The sequence below is a fragment of the Belonocnema kinseyi genome, chromosome 1 (assembly GCF_010883055.1).
Source record: "Belonocnema kinseyi isolate 2016_QV_RU_SX_M_011 chromosome 1, B_treatae_v1, whole genome shotgun sequence".
NCBI classification, from domain to species: domain Eukaryota; kingdom Metazoa; phylum Arthropoda; class Insecta; order Hymenoptera; family Cynipidae; genus Belonocnema; species Belonocnema kinseyi.
This window is the reverse complement of record NC_046657.1, coordinates 159,410,734-159,432,422: the sequence shown is the minus strand read 5'-3', so window position 1 is coordinate 159,432,422 and position 21,689 is coordinate 159,410,734. Positions and strand designations below refer to the sequence as shown.

At 30.1% G+C, this 21,689-nt stretch overlaps 1 protein-coding gene across 2 annotated transcripts in view; it reads right to left on the bottom strand.

The window, feature by feature from the left end:
- LOC117175700 overlaps positions 1–21,689 on the bottom strand; it is a 75,591-nt gene continuing 53,902 nt past the window's right edge. Inside the window, exons 5-8 of one of the 2 annotated variants that reach the window (XM_033365462.1) lie at positions 12,911–13,150; positions 7,408–7,555; positions 403–609; positions 1–112 (exon numbers count right to left, since the gene is read on the bottom strand). In XM_033365462.1, coding sequence (XP_033221353.1) covers positions 104–112; positions 403–609; positions 7,408–7,555; positions 12,911–13,150 — 604 coding nt within the window. In that variant the 3' untranslated portion in view covers positions 1–103. Of the gene's footprint in view, positions 113–263; positions 610–7,407; positions 7,556–12,910; positions 13,151–21,689 lie in introns of those variants that run through there. The other variant, XM_033365451.1, reaches the window with a different exon arrangement.

Here is a 21,689-nt window from a genome sequence, read left to right as displayed (position 1 = left end):
TATCACATAAGAGGTTTAATTTCGTAGGACGCTCCTAGTTAAAAGGACAATTTTTCAATGACTTTTACTCAAGTAAAAGTCGACGTGGGTGGAGGTGCAAATACTAAGCGTTCTGAAAAGAAGAATTTGCTAGATTAATTTTTCCGAAGGCAAAGAGGAAGTCGGCAGTAACTAATGGTTTTGCTTGTACAGCAAATCCTGCTCGAATTTCAATACTCTTGTGCAACAAGAACGTCCTACTTACAGCTATTTTTCTTTTTTTCTTGTCAACTTCGACGATTATTTCTATTTAAATAAAACGGTACAAAGACAGAGGAGGACAACAAAGAAATTCACGAGTTTATCGTTACTGGAACCATTAGTTGCCGCTTCTGAAACCTTGTACTGGAATTTTTCTCTAACCTCTTCAGTAATCACTGGCTGCTCTTCTGTCCTGTTGCTTTTTCCCTTGCGAATGAATTCCGAGAATTCCGCCATGTCTGATTCGTGGTTATCTACCTTCATGAAGGTGGACATGGTCACTTCATAGAGCTGGTTCTGCTTTTTATTGGACGATGTGATGGCCCGCCTCTTTCTGCCATATCCGATTTGTCCATTACTGCACTCGATCTACAATATACAATTATTATCATTATTATTGTACTATTAAGCCAAATTAAGGGTCAACGGTCTAAACCTGTTAACTGGCATTTCAGAAATTTTACACGGCAAAGGAAAATCGTTGTTATTTTTGGAATTTTCATGATTTTTTTAAAAATTGTAAAGTGTTTTTTTTTGTTTATTTACTAGAGAACAATAGTGCACGTTAGTTTCATAACATTTGAATCTAAATTGAACGTTATATCACAATTGAAAACTATTCATATGTTATTTACATGGGGTCCAACGGTATAAACCTGTTATCTGCAGTGTTCTGGCGCTGGTTTTTTTATCTTTGAGGGCTCGTATGTTTCTGCATTGTTTTTTTAACTGCGGCTGAGTTTTATACGTCAAAATGTTTGGAATCGCAAAACGAACATAGATATCGGATTTCCTATAAGACGCCAAAAGCAGTTAACAGATTTAGATCGCGGACCTATGCTATAGATACCAAAGTGCGATTTTCGGAAATCCATTTTAAAAAGTCTAAAAGGAAAAAAAGGGGGAAAAAATTGTTCAATTTTCATTTCAAACTTTTCAATTATGATATTATTTAGTTTGGGATGCGCAATTCAAAAATCTTTTACTCTACAAATTTTCCATTCAAGATTTTAATTCTTAAGTTAGTTGTCGCACCAAAAGTCAGATATCTGAAAGAAATAGTTTTTTGCAATTGAATTTCTTCTGACCTTCGCTTCTTACCAATTTTTAAAAAATAATCGCATGTTAATAAATGAGGACTTATTTTTTCCAGGGAAACTTTTTCTACAACACTACTGTTTCCAATTTTAAAAATAGCTAACTAATTTTAAAATATAATTATTTGTTTAAAAAAAATTTTCTTAACAAAAATTGTTCTAACGATGTAGAGAAATAGAAGAAGCCATAGAAAAATTTACTTTCAAAATTGGAAACAGTAGAGTTGTAGAGAATGTTTTCCCGGAAAAAAGAATTATTTCGAATTACATCAGTTTTAATATTTTGATTCTTAAAATCACAGAAAAACTATTTTTTTCAGATATCTACTTTTTGGCACGGCAACTACCTTAAACTTAAAAAATAAAAAATTAGAATATTCGAAATCAGTTCAAAAATGAAATACTTTGATTAATTTTAAAATACATATTATTTCACTCTAAAATTTATAACTTCAACATTTTTTAATTAATAAGAAACAATTGCTTAATATTTAGAAATATTTAACTGTTCATTTAAAATCAGTATTTATTATAAATCAAATATTCAAAACTATACAAATGAACTAAACTTTGTGCGTTACAATTTTAATTTTTCAATTAAAAAAAAAATCAATAATTTACAAGTAAAATTGTTGAAATTTGATGTATAATAAATATCGAACAACTATTATTATTCCTAGAAAGAATTCGAGTAAGCTGAAGAGATATTTAGAAGGTTTGAAATATTGCAAAATTATTTAAAAATTTGAAATGATTTTAATAACTTAAACGAAGTGTCTACGTTTACCACCTAAATTAGACTATTCGTACCGAATTTTTGGTGTAAATAGCCCACGGCCTAAGGTGAAAAAAATATAGATTTGTGCAGATTTCAAACAAAACATTTAGAAGATTTAAAAAAATTGTGAAAGGCTTTAATAAAATAAAAAATATTTTCTTAAGATTCCCAGGCAAATTAAAAATTACTTTTTATTTTGAAACATTAATTTTTTAAGAATATTTAAAAAGATTTAAAAAGGTTTTCAAAATTATCAAAAATGAATCTGGTAGATTTTAATCAAATATATTTTTATTTTGCAGGATTTAAAAAGAAATCTCAGGAAAAATTCGAATCATTTTAAAAGATGTATAGAAATATAAATAAAAATTTGAAAGAATGTAAAACAACATGTAGAAGTTTCGAAATTTTGAAATAAAATTTTGAAGCTTTTTCAGAATTTCTAAACTATTTAAAATAAAAATAATTTAACTTCTGCTTTAAGAAGCGTTTAGTTTATAACAAAAATGTAAGCGTTTAATTTTTAATATTTCTAGATTAAAATTATTTAAAATGATTTTCCACTTTTTATTACTTTAAATGGAAAAATTTTTAGCCTTAGAGTTTGAATTTTTTACTTTCATTGACCGTGGAAAAAGTTAGCGGATCGGAAAAAAAACCGGGAAATGACCGAGATTTTTTTCTGTGGTTTATTTAATTTTTAATTAATTAAATTAAATTTTAATTAATTATAATAATTTTTAATTAATTAAATTAATTTGTAATGTGGATTTCGCTATGAATCCTTATTAATTTATTATAAATTCTTTTAAATCCTTTTGAATCTTTGTAAATTCACAAATTTTACACAATTCAATTTATTTTCTAAAAGTTTTTGTTTCATTCACCTCGAAGTCTATAAAACTTACTTTAAATTCATAAACATTCCATTACATTCTTTTAAATTACTTTTAATTTTTTTAACTCATTTCAGACTTATTCAATTTAATGAATTTTTTCATATTTTTTTATTGTTTTGTAATGATTTTTTTGGAATACTCCTAAATTCTTGTAAATTATTAGGAATTCCCTGGAATTTTTTAATTCATTTAAATTCTTCTAAGTTTACTCAATTTTACTTCAAAAATTCAATAATTGACCTGTTTCAAAAATAGAAAGTCTTATTAGTTAAGCAAATATAAGCGCCAGACTAAAACTTTATGAACTATTTTCAATTTAAAAAAAAAACTGCAAAATAATATATTCGTACTTAAAGGCTTTTATTAAATAACAAATATTATTTCAGTCTATAATATTCCACTTTTTAAACTATTAAATTTGAAATGTCTGAATTAAGAAAAATAACAATTTCTTAACATTTAGAAATATCTGACTCTTCATTTAAAATAAGTAATTATAAATTAAATATTCAAAACTAAACAAAAAAACTAAACTTTAAACGTTACAATTTTAATTATTGTATTTAAAAATATTAATTTGTTAATCAAATTGTTGAATTTTGATCAGTTTGATGCATAAATAAAAATTGAACCCTTATTTAAATTCAAAATGATTTCAAATAATTGAAAACAAGTGTCTCCGTGTACTGACAAAATCCGGCTATTCGTGCCAAAATTTAGATACGAATTTAGAAACTGTTTAAAAATTTTCACAGGCATTTCCTAGAAAAATTTAAAATGATTTTTTATTATAAAAAAATTAATTTTAAGATAATATCTAAAAAGATTTAGAAAGACTGACAAAATTATCAATAATAAATGTGGAAGATTTTAGGAAAATTTCTTTAATATGACAATATTAAAAAAAATCCAGGAAATATTCTAATCATTTATAAAAATATTTAAAAGTTCTAAACAAAAATTTTAAATTGTTCAGTTGAAATGTCTCAGTAGCTTCCATTTTATACATGTAAATTGTTGAGAATTTGAATGCAAAATTTTTTAATTAAAAAACGGTTAAACATCCACTTTAAAACTTAAAATTTCATTCAAAGGCAGCCCAGTTTTTATTACTCCAAACGGAAAAATTTCTAGCTTCAGAGATTCATTTTTTAAATTTCATTGACCGTGAAAATTGTTTTCTAACCGGGAAAAAACCGGAAAATGATCGGGATTTTTTTTCTATGATTAAAAAATCCACCCTGATATTTTGGATTTTCGAAAAATAGGTCCAGGGTTTGTTCGAATCGCGCCACGTTCCTTCTGGATGGAAGAGGAGTTTCTACAAAATGAAACCATACTAATGACTTTTATTTTACCCCCCCCCCCCACAACGCCCCAATTATGACAAAAAAACTAAATTTTTGCGTATTATTGTTAATTTTCAATAATTTCTGCCATTTTTCTAAATACAAATAATTACTAATTAACAATTTTAATATCTCTCATGGCTTTTTAAACAATTTGTAATTATTTAAATAAATGTAACTTATTGAAACAATTATTTTTCCCTAAAAATGCAAACAAAACTCGTATTTTATGTTAGTCAAATTGGTAAAATATGCTACTTTTTGTTGACTAATTACATAATTTCAATAGATTTCTTTTAATATTTGACAAATTTTAATTTCTTCAAACAATTTTTATTTGCTCAAGTAGTTTTCTTACGAACATTTAAAAAATTATAATATAAAATAGAACACATGCAAATATTTTTCTGACTATAGTTATAAAACGAATATATGTATTAACCATTTTTTCAATTCTTTAAGCAAACTGAATTTGTTCAAAAAAATCTTTGTTCCCAACATTATTTTAAAAATCGTATTTTACGAATAAAAATTGTTTAAACAACGACATTACGTTTTTAACAGAATTCACTACTCTTCGAAATCATTCAATATTACGTTTAATTCAGAAAATACAATTTTGAATATATTTTTGGAAAAATAATTGTTTAAACAATTAAACCATGGTTAATATATTCTTTTTATACCCTATGTAGTCAGTAAAATAATTGTCTGTATTCTGTTTTATATTATTTTTTAAAGTCATCGAGCAAAATCTGCTTGAGCAAATACAAATTCTTTAACCAACAAAATTTTTTTTTAAAATTGGAAGAAATTGATCAAAATGATGTATTTATTCAAGAATAATTGGTAGGATACCAATTTGAGAAAAAAGTGGACATCTCTGACTCCATTGGTAGAAATTTAAAAAATAAACAATAATTAATTTTTTAAATAATAACATAATGATTTAAAAACTATCCACTACTCCAACCAATTATTGGCTCTTACATTTAATTCAGAAAACGCGATTAGTTTTGACTTTTTTGTAAAAGAAATAATTGTTTGAATAAGTTAAATTTGTTTAAACAAATAAATATCGTTCAAAAAGTCATGGGAGATATTCAAATTGTCCATCACTAATTATTTGTTTGAAAAAAACCATAGAAATTGCTGCAAATGAACAATATTACGTAAAAATGTAGTTTTTATTGTCATATTTGGGGCATGTAGGTGGTGGGGGTAGGGGTGGGTTAAAAATAAAGGTTATTAGTATGGTTTGATTTCGTACAAACTCCTCTTCAATCGCTAAAAAACTTGGCCCGTTTCGATGAAACTCTGAAGTATGAGTTCAATTTTTCGAAACTCTAAAATTTCCCCATGTTATTTAGATGGGATTTTGAAGTGCCTGGTGGCGCATCTTAAAATTTTTAATTCGAAAAAAATACTTATTCTTTTTCACCGGAAATGGAAACTTTTTGGGGGGTGGCTTGCCCTCTAGAGTGAAAGAAAATTTTGCAATGCATTTTTGGACCATCCTATTGACCACGTACCAGAAAGACAGGTTGACATAAATTTAGATTTAAATTTAAATTAAATTAATTAAATCAATATAAAAATTAAATTAATGCAATTACATTTTTTCAAATTTGAATTTAAATTTAGATTTACAGGGTAGGATGAGATAGAGAAGAGGGCATTGAAAGAGCTAAATGTCAATTTAGTTTCGAAAAGAAATAGAAAATTATAAAGGATAGGATGAGATAGAGGAGAGGAAATTGAAAAGGATAAACGTGAACATAGATTGAAAGAGAGATACCAAAAAATGGACGTACATAGATAAAGGATAGGATGAGATAAAGAAGAGGCAATTGAAAAAGATCGACGGAAATGTAGATTGCCAGAGAGGTAGAAAGAAATTGCCCTGGACAGATAAGGGGTAGGATGAGATGGAGATGAGGGAATTGAAGAAGATAGACGTGAATTTAGATTGACAAAGAGATATAACAAAAATGACCTGCATAGATGAAGGATAGGATGAGATAAAGAAGAGGAGGTTGAAAAAGATAGACGGAAATTTAGATTTCCAGAAAGATAGAGAAAAATTGACATAGATAGATAAACGATAGGATGAGATAGAGAAGAGGGTATTGAAAAAGACAAACGTGAGATTAAATTGACAAAGAGATAGAAACATGTTGACGTGGAAAGATAAGGATACGATGAGATAAAGAAGAGGGCATTTAAAAAGATAAACGTCAATTAAGTTTCAGAAGGAAATATAAAAATATTGACGTGGATAAAAAAAAGACAGGATGAGATAGAGAAGATGGTATTGTAAAAGATAAACATAAATTTAAATTAACAAAGAGATAAAAAAATTGTCGTGGAACTGAAAGGATAGGATAAGATAAAGAAGAGGAGATTGAAAAAGATAGACGGAATTTGGATTGACAAGATAGAAAAAGATTACCATAGATAGATAAAGGATAGGATTAAATAGAGAAGAGAACATTGAGATTAAAAAAGATAAACTGAATCGATGAAGATAGAAAAAAATACAAAGACTCAAATTTATATTAAAGAGGTAGAACGAAGTAAAGAAAAACACAAGGGTCCTCGGTTAAGAAAGATAGAGAAAGATACTGAAAAGATTAGATAGACTAAGGGATAGAAAAATATAAGAAAAAGTCCTCGGTCATGAAAGATTGGATAGTTCTATCTTTTCCTATCCCCCAATTTCCATCCCTTTCAATCTTTGTTCTTCCAGTAGGGTAGGAGGACCTATAAATTTTAGATCAATCTGCCTGAGACAGGTAGCTGATAAATCCCATTAGCAATCACCCCATTCGGAAAGCTTCACAAAGTCATCCGTCATAGTTGACATGAAAGTACCCAAACAGACTGATAATCAAATAGTAAAAGTGATTTTTAAAATACGTTTTTAGAAGCTGTAAAAGTCGTTTTTCACCGTACAGGAAGTTAGTGGCTGGCACGTAAAGTAAACAATGCACAAGAACGTCGGTGAATATTGATGAGTCTAAAAGATGCAAATGGTTTCTTACCCCGTCACATTTGTCCAGACAGACGTTAACGGTACCGCGGAACTGAACGTAGTTGCTGTCGGGAAATTTAAAAGCTCGGAACTTTGCCTGTAGGAAGTCGCCGTTGATTGTGTTGAAGTTCTCGAAAAGGTATGGATCTACCGAGCACCTGGAAATAAAAATCGACTGGTGAATAAATGCATTTCCTATTCCAAGGTGTATGGGGAATCGGGAAATCCGGGATATTCGGGAATTTGCTGTGAATTTCGTACACTAGAGAAAAATTGTGAAAAAATATAGCAATAAAAATCAGAATAATTCAAAATTTAAATTCTTCTTTAACGCTCCTCATTCAGATTAATTAAAAAAAGCAAGATCTGAAGATAATTTTTTTTAAATTTGATGAACTAAAAAATGGTAACCAGAAAATTTCATCAGTAGGAAGTCTTTAGTGGCTTAAATGTTTTTTTAAAGTTATTAAAAAATTAATTTTAAACAACATAAAAATGACTATGTACCTGCGAAAAATTGACTACCTTTAATATATTCTTTATCATACCCAGGGTGGCGACTTGACCAGGAAACTGGGGAAATGACCCGGAATTTAATTATAGAACCAAGAATTTACTTCTGATCGCAGTAAAGTTCAACTTTTCATTATTTAATAATTATGGCCAATTTATAAAAGTGATTTCTACTTTCTCTACTTTATCAGATTACCTCAGTTTACTTTCATTAAATCATAATTTATTACTAAATGCTTAATATTTTCCATTATGAGAAAACATGTTGCAATTTTTTTTCTATTTAATTGTGGACGATAGATATCGTTTTTATTTTAGAAGAAAAGAACTGGGAAGAATTCCTGTTCCAAGAAAGAATTTGTCACAATTTGAAAGTTCCCACTTCCAAATTTTAGATAAAAAAAGTACTTCAAGTAGTTTTTAGAGTAGAAGTATTATTTCAAAGAAGAAATATTGCTGAATTATAATAGAAAATGTGGTTACATTGTTCGTTGCGAATTAATATTTCTTTGGCTTAAAATTCACCTGCTTGGTTTAAGATTCATCATCATGATTGAAAATTAAACTCTCGTTAAGAATGTAACTGGGGCTGAAAATTCAACTACTTGGTGGAAAATTGATATTTTTTATTTATAAATTAAGGTAGTTGTTTAAAAATGTATGTGTTTTTGAAAAATTCGCCTTGTTTCGTTGAAAATTAATCTTTATGCTTGAACATACCAAACCTTTGAATTCTCAACTTATAAAGATGCATTTTCAACCGTATGGTGTAATTTTCAATCAAAAAAGATTTAGGTTCAACTAAAAAAACTTTAATTTTCAATCCAAACGAACGAATTTTAAACAAAACAGTTGAATTTTCGAACAAAAAGTATGACATTAACAAAATAGTTTGTTCAAACAAATAATTAAGCTTCCAAAGAAATAGATGAATTATCAATCTAAGATAAATTTTGAACAAAAAAGTTAGTTTTCAACCAAGAAAGATGAATTTACTATCAAAAAGTTAAAAAAATGGAATAGTGAAATATTTAGTTTGAAAAAATAATGTTTCAACAGAGGAATGCACGCATTTTCAGCCCGAAAATATGTTTAATGAAATAATTTAATTTTCTATTACAATATTAAAAAAATTGTTCAACATTTGAAGAAATTTATCAAAATGATGTATTTATTCAAGAATAAGTATCATAGGATACCAATTTGAGAAAAAAGTGGACATCTCTGACTTAATTTGTAGAAATGTTTAAAATATTTATTTTTTATTAATAAATTTAATCTTTAATCGTTTTTGGTTGAAATTTAAGCTTTTTTTGGTTAAGGATTGAACTATTCTGTTCAAATTTTGTATTTTTCAGTTGTAAAAGTAACTATTTAGTTTAGAGATAGACTAATTTTCTAAAAGGCTACAATTGTTGCATAATTTTAGTTAAAAATTCGTCTGTTTGGTTTGAAAATGGAATAATTTGGTAGACAATTAAACTATTTGCTTAAAAATTAATTTTTTTTAAATTCATATTGTTAGTTGTAAATTTAACTATTTGGTTAAACATGCGTCTTTTCGGACTAATTCAACAGCTTGAAAATTCGTTTTGTTTTCAAATTAATTGTTACACTAAAAAAATATTTTAAATTCCATTTTTGGTTAATTTTTTTTTTTAGTTGAAAATTCAACGACAGTGAAACCCTTCAATAGCCCTCCCTTCTATGACCCTTCCAAAAATTGACGCCGCGACGCAGGTTGGTGTAGCTGCGCAGGGTCTACGGTTGTCACTCAGGCGAGCACTCAGGCGTGAACAAACAAAAGCGGAGCGGGTTATAATGAGTTAGTTCCCACTCACCGTCAGCCCCAAAATCGGCGTTATATAAGAGTTTCACTGTATTTGGTTTAAAATTCATCTTTCTTGATTGAAACTTGATCTATTTGGTTGATGATTCAATTATTTTGTGAAAAATTCGTCTTCTGGTAGAAAATTGATCATTTATGGTAGAAAAGTAATTTTTCTGGGTTGAAAACGAACTTTTTTTTGGAAATTTAAACTTTTCGGTTTGAAAATGCAACTGGCTTTGATTTGGTATAAAATTCAACTGTTTTATTAAAACTACGTCCTTCTGGGTTGAGAATTCATTTTTTATGGTAGAAAAATCATCTTCCTTAGTTAAACATTTATCTTTCTTGGTTGATAATGAACTTCCTTTTGTTGCTTGTGAAATTAACTATTTGATTGTTAATGCAATTATTTAATTAAAAATTAATTTGGTTCATGTAGAAAATTCATCTTTTTCGGTTTAACAGTTCATCTTTTTTGTTTGAAAATTAAACTATTTTGTAGAAAATGCAATATATTTCGACTTAAAATCTTAGGAATCAGATGTGATCTACATTAAATTCAATATGCGCTATTTACATTATTTTATGTAAAAGATTTTACGCGCCTATATTCCCTTTAACATTTGTACCGCAGGATTGTTTTAAAAAATAGCACCCTCTATTTTTTTACTGAAATATGTGTTTAAAAAGGCGAGAAAGTATGATTATTTTAGGATGCAACCTTTAAAGGCAACCTCTAAATATGTTTCAGAACTTTTCATTTGCTTAAACAAGTTTTTCCGAATAAATATAAAAAATGGATACCTACACTCTTTTTGGCACATGCGCAGTTGCAAACGTAGGCACCCGCAACTGACCATCTATCGGATATCAACAAACTAAAAAGGAACCCTACACAAGAGTTCCTTCAGAGCTTAAGTTCTAAAGGATGCCAAATTTTACTTCAGCCGCAACATTCTCAACCCTCAGTTTTTTAAGTGTGCATGTTTGTCAAAAATCGATTTTTTATAAGAGAATTGAGTAGTTACATGGCACCTGTTTATATTGCCTATTTGGGAAAAGGTGTTAATTTATTTAAGGAATTTCATCAAGCTGAGGGGGGGGGGGGCGTAAATGGAATGAAAACTTTTTTAAACCACCCCAGTTAATTATGCATCAAATATTTGTAGGGAGTTTGGTCATAAATTCATACTAGGGAGTTTTATCACGGGCTATTTTTTGGGAAGCGGCTTGTTAATATGTGATAAATTTCGAGTAGAGGCCTGATAGAGAGGGTGAGGAAAGTATATGAAGAGACGAGAGACAGGGTGAGAGGAGGGAAGGAATCTCGGTGGGGTTCTGTTCAGAGTGTTAGGAGACTTTAGTGTTGGGGGGTTAGGATACGATCACTTGCGTATGCTGATATAGTATTGTTGCCAAAAACGAGAAGGTCTTAAAGAAGATGATAAAGAGGTTGAGAACATACCTGGACAAGAATAGCTTCGAGTTGAATGGGGAAAAGTCCCAGGTTATGGTTTTCAGGACAGGAGGTGATATGGATACGAGATACGGAGGGGAATGAAAGTGGAAAGGAAAGACAGTGCAAGAGGTGAAACAGTTTGTCTATCTGGACTTCCAGTTTGGGATGAATGGTGGAGTGAGTGGATAATCATACAAAAGAGAGTTAGGAGGGCAAATATGGCGATGAGGCAGGTATGGGGAAAAATGAAATTGTTCGACTTGCTAGTAACGAGTGTGTTATTGTATGGAGTGGAGATGTGGGGATGGAAGAAATGCGAAGAGGTAAATAGGATACAAGAGAGGTATGCAAAGTGGAAACTTAGATTGGCAAGGGATACACATCATTACATTTTTAGGGTAGAGACTAAGAGAATGAGTAAGTAAGTATTAGGAGAAATTTTTGTTAGAGGAGGGAAGTAAGCTGGTTTGGGAGTATTGGTCGGAGAAGGAGAACAGGAGAGTGCATGGAGGCTAAAAGAGGAAGGCATTTTAGAAGGAATGACCTGCAGAAGGATGAAGTAAGAAGGATGCATGAGGAGGGGAAGAAGGTATATGAGGTAGTCAATAAAAACAGAATGGAAAAAGAGAGATGGTAGCCGATGAGGACGGAATAATAGAGTCCATGTTTAATGCAGGGCTCTTCAGCGAGGGGAAATTCGGCCGCAAATACTTATCTGCCACATGTCTCGTTTCCACCACCACCACCCTCTACTCAGCTGTAAGTGGGAGACGGAATTTTTCTGTGCTGAGTGAGGCGGCGTGGTAGTGAAAACGAAACATCATGCAAATGAGTATTTGGGACCAAATATCTCCTCGATGAAGACCTCTTGGTTTAAAGCAAACTAGGGATGGATTACGCTTAGGGAATGAGTGCAATATTTGTATGAGAAAGGAGAGATAGGTAGTTAGGAGCCTAAAGCGTGTATAAGATGAGGTTGAATGGAGGGTTTTATTAGGTTCTAGCTTCCTAGGGAGAAGTGGATGTGTGAATTGTGCGAGAAGGGGTATGCAAGGATGAAATACTGGTTGGAGGATTGCGATGAAGTGGAAATTATTGGGGTAAGCATTATGGAATTGGTGTATAAAAGAGGGGACAAGAGGGCGGTAGCATTGGTGAAGGGAATGTTAGGTAAGATGGAGAAGTAGAAAAGGAAGGAGGAAGAGGTGGTGAAGAGGTGGTGAAGAGGTGGTAATCAGGTGGTATTTAGTTCTTCCTAGGGAGGGGGGGTTGTTCACCAATAATTCTGACCCTATTTATGGTTCTATAAATTATTAAAATAATGATGCGGTACGCAATATTAATACTAGAAATTGTAATCGGACACAGACGGCGGATCTATCAATTTACACTAGGGGGCGGTGTTTTTCGATTACGGTGAGTGTGGCTTTCACCTTCTGTAGGTTGATTCCAGAGTGTGGTTAACAATTATCACTAGTAGTTATCAATGATCACTAGTGGTTGTTATCGATCATTCTTAGGGGTTGAAATCTACTGCCACTTCCTGTGGGTATATAAATGCAGTTCGACAAAACATTATGAGGGACGTAGTTATCAGTTGTTACTAGTGGGCGTGGTTGACTACCCATTCCAATAGGCGTGACTATAAAAACTCATACATTCGTAAAAGGGGGCCTTGTTTTTTAATAATATTTCTAGGTGAGCACCTACCCGTTGAAGATGATCGCCTCTTCCTGATTTGATTTTTCGACCCTGTCAGTGACCGTCATATGGGTCACCAGAAGACCATAAGTTGGAGCAGATTCAGGTTGTAGATAAATTTCCATTTGAAGAGGTGTGCCGGGACTGACGCTTAATTCTCCAGTTACCAGCACGTTATTTTGCCTGACGCCTATTCCTAATTCTGGAGATGGTGCTGATGACATAATGGTTCCTGCGTCTGTGATGTGTCTAAAATGAGAAATAGGGAGGTTGATGAACTGATTAGATAATCAAGGAAGTATTTTTAGGATGTCAGACGTCTTATGTTAATGTTACGGGAAATCAAGGATTGTAATAGACATGTTATAAATGCAATTTCAATCCTATTGATTGTAATTCAATCGAAACTCGAGTTTCAATATTCATCAATCAATCCATCCTCTCTTTTGTATTCGAGCATGAAAGCGGTGTAATAAGCTTTGCAAAGAAACGATTATGTCTCTAGAGTAAATGAATAGTCTAGTAACTGTAGTAAAGCGGCGATGCCTTTGATCAAACTGGTGGTCTTGTTTCCATTTCTCCAATATGCCTTAGTGTACTCGGATTTATTGTGCGGCTGTTAAATTTTTTCAAGCGACCCCGTTGTAATACCAAGAGAATTGGAATTCACTCTAGAAGAGAGGAATTAAATTACTTCGATTGCGACACAACCAAGTATTGCAGAATCTCATCATTCTCAGGGCCGCTCTGATTTCCTATTGAGCGTAAAGTAAAGCACAAAATAATACGCATCAATCCTCTTAGAAACTAATTTACAATCATACAGCCTTAACATCCGATCAAACCAGTAAGTCATTAGGTTAATTAAATTATCCCAGATAGCGCTAGCCCGACTGGTTTCCCCAGTGATAATAATATTGTAACTGTTCGTGGGAAAGTCGGAAGTATATTTATGATTCAACTTTGTGATAGATCGAAAAAACAAAGGTATGTATTTAGAAGAAAAAAATCGCGTAAAAATCTTTTCTTTGGGGCGTCTGTCAATTTCGAACCGGTTTCGAATCGCGTCCGAGAATTTACATCACACGACGTAGAGCGGCACATTACCTCAGCTGTGCTTGGAGTCACGATTAAAGGAGAATATTTGAGAGAATCCTAAGGCCTATGTGTCTAGGGAGAGCAAAAGATTACTCTGTAAATAATGGTGTAACGAGAGGATGCACTTAGGAATGAAGGAACTTATACGCATGCTTAGACACAAACTCCTAACTCTTCGGGGCATATCACAACTTCAGCTACGACAAGTTGAGTTCAAATGATAAGGAGCATTAGTTTAGAATCTTATGTTCTCGATCTGAAGCCCGTTAAACGTTATTGCCAATATGTTTTGAAATTATACTTCTACTTTGCGGGTTTGTACATACTTAAAATCCCCCTTGCACAGGTGATCAGCAGAAATTAAAGTCTTTAATTCACATCCCTTCTCAAATTACCAATCACCCCAACTCCCATAATAAGCCTCCAAGCAATACCTGACGTATTCAATCCTGTGGGGCTTTCAATTGCTAAAATCCCCTACCACCTGCAGCCGGATTTTTACTAGAAACGCTCGCATTTGCCAGAAGATTTGGTACGAGAAGTGGAAAACTGCAGAAAACCCAAACTCCTAAACCGAGTCTGGATGTAGATTATTTTGGGCCATATTCTTTAGGGGTTTATGGTTCTGGTAGTCAGAGGCGGTGGAGCTCTAGGGCCTAGGCCTAGGGGACACAGGGAACAATGCACCCTTCAGAAATCACCCAGGAAGGGGCAAAGTATTGATTTGCCCCCCTCTGAAAACGAATGATTAAATTCATCAGATGGTTTGAATTTTTCCAAAAATCTACCTGAAATCTTTGAGAAATAGTTGATGTCTTTGTGGAATCTTCTTAGTCTATCCAAAATCTTTGCTAAATATTTGAAATCTTTGTATATTCTTCGAAATCTTTGTCAAATATTTAAAATATTGAAAAATAATTAAAATCTATGTCGAATATTTGAAATATTTGGAAATATTGATGAAATCATTGAAATCTTTAAGAAATCATTGAAATCCGTGAAAACTCTTAAGTCTATCCGAAATCTTTGCGAAATATTTCGAATATTTTATAAATGTTTGATAATATTTTTGAAATGATTAAAATCTTTGGCAAATCATTTCAGTCTTTGTGGAATCTTTTAAATCTATTCGAAATCTTTATGAAATATTTTAAATCTTTGAAAAATAATTGAAATCTTTATAAAATCTTTAAAAAAATGCAATTGTTGAAATCTTTGGGTAATCAATGACGCCTGTCAAATCTTTTAAATCTATCCAAAATTTTTGCGAAACCTTTAACATTTTTGTTATATCTTTAGGAAATCATTGTGAAATCTTTGTGAAATATTTTATATCGTTGGAAAATCAGTGAAATCTTTTAAGATCTTTCTAAAAAGTTTGGAAATCTTTGAAATATTTTGAAACATTTGTGAAATTATTGAAATCTTTAGAAAATCATTTATGCCTTTGTGAAAATTTTAAATCTATCCGAAATGTTTGTGAAATCTTTGCGAACACTTGCAATCTTTTAAATGTATTGGAAATAATTAGAACCCTTTGAAAATATTTTAGAAGTATTTGTTATATATTTAGAATTGTTAAAATCTTTGTAAAATAATTGAATTCTTTGTCTTAAATTATCAATATTTTTGATATATTTTATAATATTTGTGAAATTCTTTAAATTTTTGCGACGTATTTGAATCTTTGGGAAATCATTGAAGTATTTAGGAAATCTTTGGAAATCTTGGAAATATTTTTTAATCATTTGTGATTGTAATTTTTGTGATATAATTTGGTAATCATTTATGCCTTTATTGAAAACTTTTATATCTATCTAAAATCTTTGTGGACTCTTTTAGAAATACTTAATATCTTTTTGAAATATTTGGTAATATTTGTAAAAATGATTGAAATCTTTGTGAAATCTCTTGAAAATCATTGATGTCCTTATAAAATCTTTTAAATCTATGCTAAATCTTTGCAAAATATTTGAAATATTTTAAAAATATTTGGTAATATTTGTGAAATTATTGAAATCGTTTTGAAGTCTGACAATATGATTTCTATACCTGTTATTATTATTTATTATTTACTATTTATTGTTTATTTATTAGTATTTATGTAAAATTTGTCTGTTGGGACTGATATTTTTGGGACCTCAAATCCCCCTTTTCTTAAAATCTCCTATAATCACTATTTTTGAAAATTTAATCAATTGTTCCTTTTTTTGCAGAAGATGCAATTAAATTTTCAAATAGAAACCTATGATATTGAAAAATGTGCGCCACAATCTATACTGTGCAGGTATGAGCATGCAAGAATTTTAATAAAAACGTTTTAAAAGACAAAATCACTAATGTTCACCATATTATATACACGATTTTTAATTTAGAAAATTGAAAAAACTGTACCTCATTTTTTTAATTGCTACCCCAAAACACACAGCCTCAAGAAATTTACTTTAAAAAAGGTACGCGCCTGAAAGGGTTAAATTATTTTTTACACAATTACAGTACAGTTTTACAACAATTACCAAACATATTTTTTTAATTGAGTTTAAATACAATGTAAAGAAAAAGTCTATACTAAAGTAAATCTAGTAGAAAGTTCCAACTATATGTTTGTGACTTCACACGTTTTTATAATCAATTTGATACAATCTGCTCTGAAAACCCTATTTTAATTATTTTGGGGGTTTTTAAAGTTTTTTATTCATAAACATTTTGAATAAAGTTATTCAAGACATGCATAATATATGTTTTTATGTTAATTAAAAAATTAAAGTTCAATAAATTATAATATTATTTTTAGATAAATTATTTCCTTAATTAATCCTTTCAAAATTTTCAAAAAATTTGATTTGATTTCAAGAATACAGCAATAAATTAGTTCAGCAGATACAAGTGTCAGGTATTATTTCGTTCTTCCAATAAGAAAATAAAAAAATGAAAATTTGACATGATTGCATCAATAGTGTCAAGAAGAAGAGAAAATAAATAAATTACATTTACTGAAGATACTTTTGCTCTTATAACATTTAATTTATGAATAAAATGCAGTTTTATTTGTTAATAAATCTTGCGGTTTCTTATAAAATAAATCTGTAATGGATAAAATTTAATAGAATTGTAATGAAATCTTGATAGAAAAGTATAAGATTTCTTGATGGATAGTGTTGGATAAAAATTCCAAGATTCTAGAACCTAGGATTTTATACAAATCCTGTGCCAATCAGATTTAATATAATTTTAATCAGAAACCATTAATATAAAAATCAAAGATTCCTCGATGAATAGAATTTTAGATAAATTTCCGAAATCTTATAACATAGGATTTGATACAAGTTCTGCGAGGATCAGATTTGATAGTTTCAATGAGAAACTGTTGATAGAAAAGTAAACGATTTTCCAACAGACAGAATTTAACCGAAATATTCAAGATTCTCGAACATAGCATTTTATACAAGATTGTTCGCGTTAAGATTTCATAGAATTTCAATGAGATGCTGTTCGTAGAAAAGTATAAGATTTCTGAAGGAATAAATTTTATATAAATTTCTTTTTTATCAATTCTACTGATAAAATTTTATTTCATGAGTTTGTTTGATTCAATTTTATTTTAACTAAATTTTTTATAAATTATTATTTTATCTAAATAGTTAAAACCACGGCAACAACGAACAGAACATTTCGATATTTTTTTAAATAACTTCGGAAAGATATAATAATAAAATAATTGATTGGTAATAAAGATTTATTTGCCATATATTTCAATGAAGGTGGTTAAAACGAATACCACAACCTTGTTTTTTTTTATACAAATTTATTCCAAAAACTTAGTTTTTAAGTAATTTTCTCTTGCTAGTATTTTAATATTGTTATAATAAATATTGAAAAATGGATGCATGTCCGTGTATATTACGAAAGACCAATTTTATTATTTCCAATTACACAATCTCTTGTGTGCTCAGCTATGCGTGTCCTTTATCTCCTACAGGTTTCGCCAATATAAACGTTGTTGCAACCTAAGCATCCTTATCTTTTTTATTGCTGACATTTTTTTCTAATTTATGAATACTTCTGAAATTAACTTCTAGTCTTTTCAGATAATCATTGAATGGATGGGTGTTAAAGCTTTATTATTTATACTGTGATTACTCAACCACTTTTGTTTCTCTGTGTTATTAGAACAGTTATGAATTTAATTGCATTCTTTCTTTTATACCATAATCATTTAATTGTAACATTCCTTTAAATAAATCAAAATTTTAGCTTTGAAATTTAAAGTTATATTTTTGGGCCTTATGAGTTTGGTACATCTTGTTTGTGCATTATCACTTGAGACTTTTTGCCTTGGTGCGCGTTGAGATTTGGGAGTAAACAAGAAAGTTGAAGAAAATTGGTTTATATTTGGTTTCATTATAAAAATATTAATATAATTAGGGTTTCACAGTAATAATTTTAAATAAAAATTACAATGTTTTGGATAATTTATTTAAATAATCTAGGAATACCTTTATTGTATAGGCCCATTCCGCCCACTTTGACTAACATAAGTTTGTTGATAGTGCTCGTCGTGCTCTTATGAAGAAATACTCGTACTACCGGACTGATCTACTTATATTTTTATTTCTCGCGGCTAGTTTTTCTCGCTCGATCGAAACAGTTCAGCCGGACAAACGACGGACTTATAGAAAGTTGCAGTCCCTATCTGCCCTGACTCGGCCGTAATAGGTTATGTTATTAGTTGCCTTGCTGCTTATGTCATTAAGAGTAAACTCAGGCTCATCCATCAATGCAAGATGCTTACATGATGATTTTCATTAAAAGATTAAAAGATTGTAGCACAATTATATAAATTGGACTACATCATTTTTTAACTGTTGTAAATATTGATGTAGTTTCATTAGTAACTACTGACGTAGGTGTTTTTTCTTTTGTTTCTAGAATATACTTCTTTATTAAGGGCATGTGATACTTACAGTTTCCCCGGCTTTTTTTCCACAAAAATGAAAACTTTTAAAAACTGAATTCGGAGATGCTATAAAATATCATAACGGACGTCCCCGGACTTTTTTTTGAGGGATAATAACAAAAAAATGTATTGTGTTAAATAAAAATGGAATGCATATGCATTATTTTGAGGGTACGTCGTTTTTCATCTCTGCTTTTCCGATAATCTGGAAATCATTTATGAAATAAACTTTTTTGATTGCCTGCAAACAAGGTTAGTTCCGGGAGATTAGTTACTATGTTTATTTTTAAGTCCAAAGTTTTCGGCCAAAAATATTGTGTAGTTTGGAAGTAACGCTTGGGTGAATTGTAACACACATAACCTCGAAATATACACGCACGTTGTTAACAATATCAAAAATGTTTTGATAAAAAAACACAAAAAAAGTGTGCGGGGACGTCCGTTAGCATGTTCGCTATCATTTCCCAGATTTTGAAGGCAAACTATTTCTTATCATAGGAAAAAAGCCGGGGGAATCTAACACTGAAAGAATCGATACTATTTCCTAAGCGGTATGCAAATTAATCACATTTTGCTAAATTAAAACTTTTTTGAATTAACCTACAAAAAAAGTTTGTTGGGACGTCCGTTAGCATGTTCGCTATCAATTCTCAAAGTTTTAAGACAAAATATTTATTATTCTAGAAAAAAAGGCGGGGGAACCTAAAACTGGTGAAATCAACAATTTTCTAAGTATCACATGCCCTTAATGCCTCTTCTTTTGGTTTTGATCTGCGCAGGCAGTTTTGTTGTTTTTGAATGCGCACACCAAATTACATAGAGTGAAAGCACTCATTAATTCTTTACTGCGTCGGACTTGATGCAACCTCTACATCCCTTTCCGTTTCCACCCAACCACTGTTAATATTAACTTACGAATTTTCATTGTGCAAGGGACATGTGACATATTCTTTATTCCTTGATGTTTTTTTGTTGATAGTCTACCTAGTTCGCGTAATAATACTATTCAAGTATTAATACATATTATTTCAGTTTGCAAACAAAAATCCTGTCTAGATCCGTTCGGATTCGAACCCTGGTCTCCAGATTGCTGGACTCGTGCTCTGCGAGGCTTGAAAGGGGACCCTTAGGTCTGTTTTTGTTGTGTTTTTTATTGATACTCTCCTCAATGAAAGGTGTATACCAGAGGTTTTCTGAGACAAATAAAGAAGACGCAATTTTGAACTATTTTTGAGAAAAATGTATTTTAAAAATTACGAATAGATGATCATCAAGTCGATGCAAAATTATTTCGAAACGTCCGTAGCTCCCTGGTAGAGCACTTAGCTGAGAGTCATAAGGTTGCACGTATTCCGCATTCTTAATAAAAACTCTATCGTATTTTTATGATTACTCGTTTGGACAATTGTTCATTTTACTGAATATCTGTATTCTCCAATAGTTTCTAGTATTTATATTTTTAAATTAAAGTAGGCACAAATTGTTTTAAACGAAAATTTTAATAATAAATCCAAAATTAAAACGTTTTCCACAAACTACAAAAAAATGTATACGAAATGAGTCTCTGCATCCACTGATATTTCGTATTTATTGTTGAAATTTTAAAAACATAAATACTAGAAAATATTGAAGAATAAATTAATAATATTAATAAAATGCAAAATTGTCCAAACGAGTGATAATAAAAATACGATAAGCAGAGTTTTTTAAAATTAAAAATAAGGAATAAAGAATCATCAAACGGCATAATTATATCAAATGTTTTTAAAAATTGGAACACATAAGCACTTTGATAAAAAAAATAATTTTCTTTTCTTTTTATCGAGAAAATAATTTTTATCTTTTTTCAAATTTCAATAGGAACATTTTATGGTGGTTGTTCAAATTTGCTGTTGGCTTCTTAGTTTTATTTTGAAGAATTTTGCACATCACTTTGATAAATAAAAAAAAATTTGCCCACTTCGCAGGCTCATTCTCATCGCGCGCGGCTCGCTGCGCTCGTAAATTTGAGCGCGCCTACACTGAAAAAAATAATTCTTAGCACCAAGTAAATGCATCAAGAAAATATTCTTTAACAGAAGTAATTTTTATTTAAACTATATCTTTTGTTGATCTAAAAAAATGAATTCTTTGGATATATTTTCTTGATTGAAATACATATTTCTCACATTTAAGAAAATGATTTCCTTAATTCAAAAAGTCTAAATTAATAGAAATGTGATTTGTCTTTCAAAGAAATATATATTTGATTCAAAGAGTTCGATTCTTTGAACTAATTCGGGATAGGTTTGAATCAATAATTTTTCCATACCTGAATCAAGAATTTAGGTTTTCATTAAATCAAATAAATAATAATTTAATTCCAAATAATATTAATTGAATTACAGTATATATTTTTTGTCACAAAGGGTTCATGAATTTATAGCAATCGAGCATTTATTCAGATGAAAAAGGTATTGTGTTTACATAAATTCTTATTTCTTCAGTGGAAGAAAATATTTCATTTGATTACCAGAATTAAATTATTCATAACAAATAAAGATTTATTCCAAAGAAATAATAATTTTTTTAAGTCATAAACTTAACAATTTGGCGTCATTTGTTTCTATTGAATACTTCTTAAGATTAAAGAAATATATTGTTAAATTAAACATCCATGTTTTTGATTTGAAGAAATATTTCTTTGGAATTTATGGCGAGGTTTAAATACGGTTTCCCGCCTTAAAATTTCCA